The sequence below is a fragment of the Gracilinanus agilis genome, chromosome 2 (genome assembly GCF_016433145.1).
Source record: "Gracilinanus agilis isolate LMUSP501 chromosome 2, AgileGrace, whole genome shotgun sequence".
Taxonomy (NCBI): domain Eukaryota; kingdom Metazoa; phylum Chordata; class Mammalia; order Didelphimorphia; family Didelphidae; genus Gracilinanus; species Gracilinanus agilis.
In genome coordinates, this window is record NC_058131.1 from 152045119 (window position 1) to 152058065 (window position 12947).

At 35.7% G+C, this 12947-nt stretch overlaps 1 protein-coding gene across 1 annotated transcript in view; it reads left to right on the forward strand.

The window, feature by feature from the left end:
- The window catches only part of BUB1 (BUB1 mitotic checkpoint serine/threonine kinase), a 57880-nt gene that overhangs the window by 39013 nt on the left and 5920 nt on the right, over window positions 1–12947 (forward strand). The window contains exons 17-20 of the mRNA XM_044663449.1: window positions 5019–5106; window positions 6513–6742; window positions 9679–9822; window positions 11101–11216. Of these exons, the coding sequence (XP_044519384.1) occupies window positions 5019–5106; window positions 6513–6742; window positions 9679–9822; window positions 11101–11216 (578 nt within the window). The remainder of the gene's footprint in view (window positions 1–5018; window positions 5107–6512; window positions 6743–9678; window positions 9823–11100; window positions 11217–12947) is intronic.

Consider the following 12947-nt stretch of genomic DNA (forward strand, 5'->3'; position numbering starts at 1 on the left):
GACACATCAGTTTTTATCAGCAGTAGTTAACCAAACTAGTTAGGGGAGGCTAATTTGGAGTGGTGAAAAGAGTTCCAGCCCTGGAGTAAGGAAGACATTAATTCAAATATAGCCTCATATACTAGCTGTGTGACTCTGGGCAGCTCACTAAATTCTCTTTGCTTCAGTTTCTGCATCTATAAAAAGAACTGGAGAAGGAAATAGTAAACCACTCTAATATCTTTGCCAAGAAAAACCCAATGAGGTCAGGAAAAATTGGGCACTACTGAGAGAACTAAATGAAATAACTAAATAACAACAAAAAGTTAGACAAAGCAATAATGTAAGATCTGCCAGGAGGATTTTGGTCAGGTCCCTAAACAATGATCTATTTTAATGTGTGTTCAGTACTTCCTGGCCTCAATTATTTAAAGTTATCATTACTGATCAAAGAATGCAGGAACATAATCCCCGCAATCTCTGGTTTATGAGCTTGTAAATTTAAATTTTACTTACTTTTTTTTTTTTTTTTTAAATCTCAGTAAAATGGAGGAAAGTCTAGCATTAAGGCAAACCTGTTGTATGATTAATTAAACAAAGTTCTAAAGGCTTTTTTTACCTTTTTTTTTTTAGTTACATGTAGAAACAAGTGTTTACAATTATTTTCTGACATTTGAAATTCAGATTCTCTCCCTTCCTCCTTCTCTCCCTCCCCAAGGCAATAAATGGTCTACTATATGTTGTGAGGAAAATTACAACATATATGTTAGTGATACCAGTACTTTCATGCTTCATATTTCCATGTTCTCCATGCCATGACAGAAGACACTTATTATACCTACAATAAAAAACTCATGAAGGAGTAACAAAGTGAAAGATGGCATGCTTTAATCTGCAACCTGATTCCAACAGTTCCTTTTTTTGGCTATGGTAGCATTTTTTATGATGAATACCTTAGGGCAGTTGTAAGAATTAAAAATGATAAGGGCTGCCATAAATATATAAATTAGTATTTTAATTAAAGCCATGTTGATAGATAAAATCATTAGACCACGCGCTTGTAAGCATTCAAAACTGCCGCCACCTCCATTTTGTTTCCTGTTTCCTCGCCATGGCCTACTCACCAAAGAGGCCACTCCCTCCTAACCCAGGAGATTTAAACCCTTCCCTGCGTCAAGATGTAAGCCTTCCCAAGCCCAAAAACCGGAAACGGAAACCCGTTGGACCACGGGAAATGTAGTTTGATACATTTCCCAAATTTCACTTTTACACAGTGATGGGTAAACTACAGCCTGTGGCCCCGATGCAGCCCCCTGAAATATTCTATCTGACCCCACGACATTATTCCTAATCTAACAAATACAATGAGTAGGATACAATACAATGAAACTCCAAAAGAGTTGCCTTAGAAACAGACTGACAGATGAGCATTTCCTTTCCTTTGGCCTCCTCTTTTAAAAGTTTGCCCTTGTCTGTTCTGTTTTCCATTTCAGTTCCATAAACTTAGGGTGACTGTTTCTGCTGGAAATAATAGGAGTAACTCTAGCTTGACATAGACATGTATTCAGTGGTAGCATGTTCCAGGTCCCACTTAAATATTGCTTCTTCCTTAATCACCCATTAGGAAATGATCCTTTCTTTCTAAGCAAACTAGCCCTAATTATAAATGCTATTCACTTGGCATTTATCACATACTATCTTTTATAGTAGTTATTTGTTTCTTGATCAAGGATATAGTTTATATTTATTTGTATCCCATGTATGTTGGCCCAGAACTGAGAGGCATGATCAGAGATTCAGAGATTGCAATGTCTCAAAGTATGATCTGAAAATTCCTGGAGTCCCTGAGATCCTCTCAGTGGGTCTACAAAATCAAAATGATTTTCATAAGAATAATAAGATATTATGCACAACAGTTCTATTCTTCTCACTGAGGTTTGGGAAATAGTAATTTTTCATAAAATATGTTGTTTAGATTAACACAGTGGTCTATCATATCATTTAATTAATATTTTAAAAATATCAATATATATAACCCACATACACAAAAGCACTTTGGGGTCCTCAATAATTTTAAGTGTGAAGGTGTCCTGAGACCTACAAGTTTGAGAATTGATGGTACAGTGTGTGTGTGTGTGTGTGTGTCTGTCTGTCTGTCTGTCTGTTTCTGTCTGTCTGTCTGTCTGTGTCTGTATCTCTGTATGGTGTGTATAGGCTTTGTGAACCTGAGCAAGACCCTTAACATCTCGATGCCTTCCAAGTAACTTTCTAAGTCTTAAATTTTAGAACATTTGCTACTCTCCAGTGGTAGAGTTTCCTATACCAGAGAAATCAGGCATAATACATTTGTATGCAAAATATTTGCCTTTACCTTCTCCCTCACCTTATATACAGTCAGTATAGCCAACTCGTGTTGATTCCATCTCTCTCCATCTGCTGATACTGTCCTAGGACAGATCCTTATTACTACTTACCTGGAATATTACAATAACTGATTAGCAGGTTAATTCTCCATTATTTATCCCTGTAAGTCTATCCTTCATATTATTTTTCTTTTTTTTTAAATAATATTTTGTTTTTTCCCCAATTTCATATAAAAATTATTTTTAACATTTGGGTCTTTGTTTTTTTGAGTTCCCAGTTCTCTCCCTTTTTTCCTGCCTTCCTTCTCTTCCTCCCTCCCCAAGACAGTAAGCAATCTGGTATAGAATTTTATATATGGAATTACGTAAAACATTTTTCAATATTAGTCATTTTGTGGAAGAGATTTCAAACAAACAAACAAAAAAAAAGAAAATGAAATATAGTCTTCATGCAATTTTCAAAGTACTCTCTCTTCTCTAAAGATCAGATCTGATCAGTAAATATTTATTAAGTGCCTCCTGTGTGCCAAGAGCTATGCCAGGTCCTGGGGACACAAATATAAAAGTGAACAATCAATCCCTGCCCTCAAGGAACTCAATATTCTGTCAGCCTCACTCCTCTGTTCAAAAGGTTTAAAATCACTCTTTAAAAAAAAATCTTCAGGCTTTCCCTGATGCCTACTAAATCAAATTTAAATTTTTTTCTAAGACTCCACAATTTGACACTATCCTACCTTTCTAGCCTCATCTCATTAATTCCTTCCATGTACTCAATATCCCTGCCAAACTGAACATTGCCCTCAGATATATCTTATACTCTTTTATGAGATTATTGCCCCCTTTTTTAAAGATCAACTCAAATGGCTTTCAGGAAATCTCTGATTCCTCTTCTCCATGAGAAACAACTTTTCTTCTTAGAACTACCATACAGGGGCAGCTATATGGCATGGTGAATAGAGCACCAACCCTGAAATCAAGAGGTCCTGGGTTCAAATATGGTCTCAGACACTTCCTAGCAATGTGCCCTAGACATTGCCCTTCTGTCTTAGATCTGATACTAAGATTAGAAGTTAGGTTGTTGTGGTTTTTTTTTTAAGGTTAAATTTTTTAAAGTTTTTTTTTTAACTACCATATAGCATGTCTTGTATTTCACTGAAAAAATTAAAGAATAAATGTTCTATAGCTAGTAATCAGGGTGTGATGGATAGAATGCTTCTCTCCTAAGCCTGGGACATTCTCTCTATGAATCCTGGTCAAATCATTTAACTTTTCAATGCCTCACAGCTAACACTAACCATGATAGACCCTAATTCCAATTTTACCTCCAATTCTAGGATTTTTAAGTTATTGAGGAAAATGTCAGTTTATATTGTAAAGAAAGTTCCCTTACTTGGAGTTCCTGACACTTATGAACTCACAGATCCAGTCCAAAAGAAGTGTTTTACATCTTGTTTCCTAGATTAGACTGTAAGCTCTGAGACAGCAAAAGCTCACTTATCTCAATGGTGTGTCTTCATAGTACATAACACAATGTTCTATAAATGTTAAGTGCTTAGTAAATGTTTGTTGAATGAATGGCTTCATATACTTCTTTTGACTGGTGTTCCTGTGTAGCTTGCCAACCTGTAATCAGGAGGATTCATTTTCCTAAGTTCAAATCTGGCCTCAGATACTTCCTAGCTGTGTGGCCCTGGCCACTTCACCCTGTTTGTCTCAGCTTCCTCATCCTAAAATGAACTACAGAAGGAAATAACAAACCACTAGTATCTTTGCCAAGAAAACCCCAAATGAGGTCACAAAGAATTGGATACAACTGAAACAACTGAGCAACAATATAATTCAGCCTTGATTATTGTAGAAATTGTGTCAAATTGCTTTTAACCATAATAGGTGGGAATCATTGTCATTTCTATTTCTATTTATGGGCATTTTTCAGGTCCAGGTGCTAAAACAAAATTTGAATAGCAAAGCTTCATTGCCTTTAGTAACCATATACTTCTTCATCCTAATGGATCACTAATGACTATTATACTATTATTGCACTACTAAGACGTGATTAAAGGACATTATCAGAGGCTTTATTGGTGTTTTCAAAAAACTTGTTTTAGAAAATTGCATACTACATGAGCATTTTATAAATAAAAACAAAGCAATATAGCCTAGATACTCTCTGAAAAATGTTTTTCCTATAACTCCCAGCTCAGGAGTTTTGCTCAATAGATGGAGCCATGGCATTGCCTTTGTGACTACTTAAATATTCAAATCCATTAGAATAAATGGAAAGTCACCTTCTAACAAAAATATGATCTCTGGTTTTATATATTAATGTGTATGCTATTAAAAGGTTTGTTTAGACTATGTTTTTGTCATTTTTCTTTGAGGGATTGTGAGAAGAGAAGTCAACAAGGAAAGAGGAAGATTCTTTTTCTTATTAAAGTGAAAAGTTAACATTAGGATTCTCATGCATGATTTTTATTTTGTTTCTGAACTACAAGAATGGAGTTTAAAGTTCTCATGGAAAACATTGCCTCTCTTTTGTAGCACTTCTAAATCCTCACATCCAGTATACACTGTAAATTAGGGAATATAATTGAACTTAATCACAGTTACTGTATCATAAGCTATCATCTTTTTTATCATGTGCTTTTTTTCTAATTAACTGTTTTTGAATTTTAGAAAATATGATCGGAAGTAATAGTGTTGGTATGACTTATGATTCCTGTAAGGAAAAACTTTTGGAGAACTCGAAAAACCAAAAGCTAAGGTAATGGCACATTCAAAGATTTCTCTAGCTTCATTTCTAAATGTATCTTTAATTTTGCATCTATAATACAGCATTTAATTCTAACCTGCATATGTAGTTCCTATTTCAGTTGAAAACTTTTCACTTAAGATATGTAGACTTAACTCTTTAAAGCTGAGAAGCCAAGGGGATAATTAGCCAGGGTAGAGGAATCATGACAAAAGAGGGCTTCCACCCCCCAGCTAGTGCAGCAGGTAGACCCTCTTCTGGCCTCATGCCATGATGATTTGAAAGCATTACTGCCACAGCCTTGTTATCAGATTTGGGGGGTGGGGATGTCTCATTCTAGAGACAAACATTGGGTTTTAAAGCCAGATGGCAAGGCAGCTAGGTAGTTCAGTAGATAGAGAACTAGGCCTGAACTGGGAAGATCTGGGTTCAAATTTGGCCTCAGACACTTCCTGGTTATATGACCTTGGGTAACTCATTTAAGACCATTTGCCCAATACTTGTCCTTCTGTTTTAGAATTGATAATAAGACAGAAAGTAAGGGTTATCTCAAAACAACATCCCCCCTCCCCCCAAAAAAGCTACATTACCTGCCTCACAGATTTGTTGTGAAGCTCAAATGAGATAATACTATATATGTAAAACACCTTGTAAACTTTAAATAAAGCATTATATAAATATCAATTAGGTATCATCCTTAGAAAATAACTTACTTGGGTGAAACAGAACAATAGATCAGGCAATTATTGGTAGCATTGTTGAAGCAGTGATTCAAAGATGATTAGTATGGTGATTCATATTCACATAATAATTACTATGTACCTCCTGAATTGAATGCAGAGCACAGGTGATGAAGAGAGAAAGTTTAGATAAAATTTTAGAAAAGACAGTGTTTCATGCCATCACGAAGCTTATGGTATAGTGGGGTGTTTGGCATATATACAAATCATTAGAATAAAAATTTATAAAACCTCCAACTGCCAAAAAACAAACCAAATTCTATATGAGGTCCAAAGGGGGCAGGCATCATGAATTGGAAGGATTCAAAGGGTCAGGCTTCATAAAAGAGATGTTACTTTAACAGACCTTTTGAGAGTTTGTTGGGAGTCAGAGCTAGGTATAGAGAGTGATGGGCAAAGAAAGACATCAAGGTGGGCTATATAGAGTGAGCTGTAAATGAGGAACAGTAGGTAGTCAGATATGTTCCCCTCAAAATGTAGATAGAAGGACCAGATTCTAGTGACTTCAAATGTCTACAGCTAATTATTTAATCTTTTTGATTATGGAGTTTTTGAATCCCTTAGAATCCATAGAAAAGTACTTGGTATATATAAGTCAGGTATATATTCTAGTTCCTGGGCTTTAATATCTAATACTCAAGTTTAATGTTTTTCTGCCTCGTAAATGTATGTATCCAGTACAATTCAAGAAAATGGCATAGAGAGCCTCTTATCAGTCAATGTGCCGTCGCTCCCACTCACTCAGCATGTGGTGGCCAGAGCTCTTACTGATGGTGTTGAAGAGGGCCTTGTTGCATGTAAACTCACTGAAACTGACCTCGCAATGGAAGTGGAACCACCAGAAGTCAGTGTTGGGCACTTAGCCAATTGCATGCAGAGTAGACCATCAGAAAGTCCACGTGTTCAAGGTATGAACTGATGGTTTTCTTCATTTTAAAACACTTCTCTGGGCTTCAAGAGGGGAACCCTGGGGAAGGAGACAGTAGTCAAGAAAAGACATTATTTAAAGTCAGATTTGAATGTTATCAGATGTCACTTGTTTTCTGATATTATTTGAAGTTACCATTTGCTGGAGGAAAAGTGTATGACATGTAATTCCTATAGTGGTAGCATTTAAAGGACAAGTCAATCAGTTCTCATTCTGTGATATCAAAACTATAGTGAACCTCTTTATACATATTTGGTACTTTAAAACATTTAATCTATTGTAGTGATAAATGTGTTGTTTTTTTTATTTATCTTATAAGAATATTTTCCTGAACTAAGACAACTAGCTGTTACATGGATATAGCTATAAGAGTAACATGCAGTAATGAAAGTACAAGCTTTCAAGTCTAAGGAATCAAACCACATGCTAGGCATATATACCCAGTGTGCTTTTGTCACTCTGGTGGTGGTATTATGAAATCTTTTCATTTCTGCTATCAATAGCAATTTTTTTGGCAACTTATTTTATTTTAGGAAGAAATGTTGCTATTCTTAGTTAGAATTTTTCTTATTGTAGAAGTTTTTACTATTATTAAATATAATTCTTATAAATTTATAAAAACTATACATATAGGGACATCTAGGTTGCTCAGTAAATAGAGAGGCAGTCCTAGAGGCAGGAGGTCCTGGTTTCAAATTTGGCCTTAGATACTTCCTAGCCGTGTGACCCTGGACCAGTCATTTAATTCTAATTGCCTAGCCCTTACCACTCTTCTACCTTGAAACTGATCCTTAGAATCAATTCGAAGACAGACGGTAAGAGTTGTTTGTTTTTTTTTAAGTACGTGTATAATGCCTACAAACATACCTAGTCTACTCATATTTTTACATAGAAATAGAAAAGTAATATTAGAAGTATATGTAAAATGCTTTAATCATAATTTTAAAAATTTGTGATGTTTAAATAGATGGCAAGTTTTATGAATGTTAGTAGAGAATTTGTTTTAAGTGGATGGATCCAGGACATATCATAAGTTTCTATCCATCCACAAGCACTTATTAAGTAATGAGACTGTATATATCAGCCTAGAGGCTCCAGGGAGAAATCCGTAGAATGAAACCCTCCTAACTCACAAGGAGCTTATGTTCTCACAGGGAGACAGAAAGTATCCAGGGTGTTCCAAAAGTCTTAGTGCCATTTTATACTTTTAAAGCTTAAAATATGTATATGAGAAATATGAAAAAGAATAAATACATTGTAGTTAAGGATGTAAGCCAGTATCAACTGGAGGGATCAGAAAAGATGACTGATTGTTGGAGGTGACACCTCAGCAGTGCTCTTGAAGAAAGAAGGATCCTCCGAGGCATTAGTGAGGGATGGCACACTGAAGACATAATGGGTGGCCAGTGTAAAGGCCCAGGGAAGGGGATGAGGAAGGGTGCCTTTGAAAAAGAAGAGAGCAAAGGCCTCATGGGCTGGAGTGAAGCTAGGGAGACTTCAAAAGCTGCACAGAGGAGTTTGTAGTTTATCCTAGAGGCAGTGAGAAGCTACTGTAATTTACTGCATAGAGAGGAGTGACATAGTCATATCTTCCTGTAAGGAAAATCACTACTGGGATATAAACAAATCTGTGATTTACCCAGAAAAACAGATTCACAGAATGCTGGAACTGGAAAGGACCTTGGAGATCATCTAGTCCAAACCTTTCATTTTACATATAAGGAAACTGAGGCCTTAAAATATTGTCATTTAATTAGTCCAAGGTTACATCACTAAATAGCAACAGTCAAAAATAAGAATTTGAGTGTTCTGAAAGTCAAGTCTAGTGTTCTTTCTGCTTGACTCTAGAAATTGCCTCCATTGAATATATGTACCCTTGATGACCTCTCCTACCCCAAGTTTTGTTTCTCCTTTAAGTTATTTTATAACTGTGGATTATTTCCTGTTATAACCATATGTCCTGTCCCCCATTAGATAGCAAACTTAACATAGACAAGAACCATGCCTTGGTTAATCTTTCTATCTCTCGAGTACCTAAAATAGTTTTATCTGTCATTTCTATAGGAATATAAATCTTTCCTTGATAATTAGACTATTGAATGTGCTTGGACATTTCAAAGGCTTTATTTTTCTGAAGAAACTTCAAATTATCATAAGTATGATCATTTAAGTGATATTTTAAAAAAGACATTTTCTAGCTTTTCTGCCAACTCTATGCTCTTGACAGCTCCCTTTCCCAGCTGCTTTTACTCTGTTACTAGAATAAAGATTTAAACTTCTATGCCATAACCCTGTCTGGCAGCAAGAAAAGAGATCCATAATTGCCTCATTTTCCAGTCTCCTTGAAAAGGGTAAAATAGGACCAACCCTGGATAGTCCCACAATATATCTTAAATCTTGGTTTGGGGAGAGCAGCCTTTAAGCACCTAACAAATGTCTGACACAATGTTAAACCTAGATATTTAGAGACTTTTTCTTTTTGTTTCTTAAAGGCATCTTTTCAAGTCAGAATGTATTGAAACGGGAACTACAATAAAAATAAATGAAGGCCACAATATAGTATGGTATGGGCAGGTGGTCTACTGCTTAAAGGGTTAAACATGTTATCGGGAGAATCTCTTATTCAGAGACTCATTCCCTGACATAACAGCTAATTAGAAAAGATAGCATGATTTAAGAGAAACAATGTGATCTTGGGCAGGTTATTAAACCCCTCCTGATAATTATAATGCAGGAGTTAGACTAGATGACTGTTAAGGTCTCTTCTAGCTCTAAAGACAGAATCCTATGATTGACGTTTTACTATACCAAATTCCATTTTATGATGGAAATATTTTATGCTGCTTTTGGTTTCTGACATGTTTAAGTTCACGGGAAATTGCCTTTTTCTTTCTTTTCTTTTTTTTTAATTTCAAGACTTCATTGTGGAGAATCCATGGGATGAAGATTTGATTCAGAAGCTTTTATCACGATTATCTACACCAATAAATGCTTATCCCAATGTTTTTGAATGGGAATGTAAACTTCCAAACATCAAACTAAAATCTGAAATCCAGTGGGGTAAGACTTTTTATGTACTCATTCAGAACAGAATTTTTTTTTTTATGAGGAAAATAGGGCTAACCATCTAGTAAAGGCAAGAGATAATGGTAATCCCCAGTGTTATAAAAGACCTAAGGAAAAGGTTTCTAGAGCAGATCCTTTAAAAAACTTGATAGAAGGATGTAGACACATTTTGAAAAGGTTGAAAAGATGCGTTGGTGTCTGTATTAGTGAAAGGAATACCTATATTGATCTTTTGCTTTACATTATTTCATATAGACCTTTTTATATTTATTTTGCATCATTGACATATTGGTCATTCTTTATTCTTGTATTCCCTAATCATTGACTATTATTAGCTTGCTAACTTTTCTTCTTGCCTTCTTTAAAAATATATACTTTGAGAGCAGATGAGTGGCTCAGAGAATTGAGAGCCAGGCCTAGAAATGGGAGATCTTGGGTTCAAATCTGACCCTAGACACTTCCTAGTCCTAGTGTAACTGCCCAAATCACTTAACCACTTAAGCCCTTACCTGCCTTGGAATCAATACATAGTATTTTGATTCTAAAATGGAAGGTAAGGCTTTTTAAAAAAATGTATATTAAGGAGTAGCTCAGTGATAGTAGATAGAGTACCAGGCCTAGCCCTTGTCTTTCTATCTTAGAGTTTTTACTAAGACAGAATGTAAAGGTTTAAAAGAAAACTATATATATATATATATATAAAAGTTATATCCCAAAAATATAACTTTTATGGGACCGATGAAGAATTGATATAGCATATTCTTTTTTTACTTTTGTAATACTGTAGAATATAACCAAATAGTTAACATTGATATAGGATAGTATTTAGAACAGAGAACACATTTGGAGTTTCCTAGTCAGTCTAGTGTTGGTTATGTTTCTGATTGCTCTGCAAATCATACTTCTTCATTTATATAATATATCCTATTGCATCCTAGCCTCTGGGTACTTATTGCACTTTATAATGAGGCATAATCTGAAGTTTATAGCCCTTTTTCATTATTAGAAATCAGGTAGAAAATTGCTTATGTTAAAAAAATTCCTGTTAATAATAAAATTCTTTTCTTAATGGAGCATTTATGAAACTTGGACTTTAGCAGTTTCTAGATCCTCTGGTAAACAGTGCTACTGTTTTGATAAGCAATAGCTTGCTTATCAAAAACTTCATCCAAGACTATAAAAACATTTCTATAATGTGGCAATAATTTTGCAAAATTTTGTGTATCTAGTATAAGCTCTTTTCTCATTTTGACTCATATCCCCATTTCAAAGGTCCTTGGCTGCTCTTTGTTGATTCCTTTCTTGGAGAGGGGGCTTTTGCCCACGTTTACGAAGCCACTCAGTGGAATCTGAATGACACCAAAATCAAGCAGAAAGTCATGTTAAAGGTGAGTTTGGGGGTGAGTTACTTGAACTATAGAGAGGTCAATTTCAGAGTATCTTTGTCGACTTTTCTTTCAGCCAAGTGCTTGACATCTTTTTGTACTTTGTATATGTATTTTTTGTGTTATCTAGTAATGTGATATGGATAGAAGCCAAGAGATTCCCAGTTCAAGTCCTGCCTCAGCCACATACCAGCTGCCTGACTCTGGACAAATCATTTAACTTCTCAATGCCAGAGAGAATGGTAGCTAGAGGATCAGAAAAAGTTTCCTGAAAAAGGTGGCACTTAGACTGAATCTTAAAGAAATTAAGGAATTCTTTAAGAGGTGGAGGTGAATAAGGAATGCATCTCAGGCATGGAGTATGGCTAGTACAAAGACACAAAGTCTTTGTCACAAAGGGAACATTGTAAAAGCAATAAAATCAAATTGGCCAGACCTTATAGGTTAGATTATATTGTACTACATGTATAGTAATAGCAATATAATATTTATAATATGCCTGAGAAGGCAAGCAGGGTTTTGTGAAGGGCTTTAAAAGCCAAAAGGAAGCCACCAAAATTTATTGAATGGAGAAATGACATGTTCAGACTGTGATTTAGGGAAAATCATTTTAGCAGATATTTGGAAGGTGGATTAGACTGAGGAAAAATTGAGGCAGGGAGACCAATAGTCCAGGTGAGAGGATTCTAGAGACTGAGCTACATGGTATAGTGGTTAGAGTGCCAGGCCTAAAGTTAGGAAAATCTGAGTTCAAATCTGGATTCATACACATACTAGTTATTTGACACTAGGCAAGTCATTTAACCCTGTTTGCCTCAGTTTCCTCATCTGTAAAATGAGCTGGAGAAGGAAATGGCAAATCATTCTAGGATATTTGCCAAGAAAACCCTATCTAGGAAAACAACTAAAGAGTAGAAAGAAAGGAATGGATATTAGAGATGATGAAGTAAAAACAGCAAAATTTTGTCAACCGATTAAAGATATAGGATAAGAGAGTAAGAATTCAAGGACAACTCAGTGGCTATGAATTTGAATGATCAGCAGGATGGTAGTGCCTTTGACAGAAAGAGAGGAGCTTCATGGTGGAATTGTGTGTCAGCTAAGGGAGGCTAGGGGGGCTTGAGGAGAGGGAAAGAATATGAAACATGTAACTATGGGAAAATATTCAAAATAAAAATATAATCAGAAAGAGAGGAGCTTGAAAAAGGGAAGAAGTTGGGGGAGGCAGAGGGAAAAATAATAAGTTGTGTTTTTGATATTGAGTTTGAAATGTCTGTAGGTTATCCAGTTTGAAATCCCAGTAGGCAGTTGGAAGTGCATGCCAGAGAGTGAGAGAGATAGGACTAAATATATAGATTTGATAGTCGTGGTTGTCAGCAGGGATAAGTGATGCATAAATGTCAAGGATGGAGATTGAGAAAAGACTTATCAGATTTAGGAAATTACTGCTCACTTTAAAGAGCAGTTTCTATTGAGTGATGGGATCGGCAGCCATTTTACAAAGGTTTGAGATGGGAAAGGAGAGGTGATGGGTAGTGATAGATAGGAATTTGGGAAGAAGATAAACCAGAGTGGAGATACAGAAGGCTGATGGAATGGAAGAAACCAGGAAGTACAGGGGAAGATCTTGGAATCCTGGGTTAGGATTCTGAAGTAGGTAATTGTCATCAGGGAGTTGGTTTTGAACTCTGGAGAAGTAAACAACTCCTAAACCAAGCTCTCTCCTACTATTGA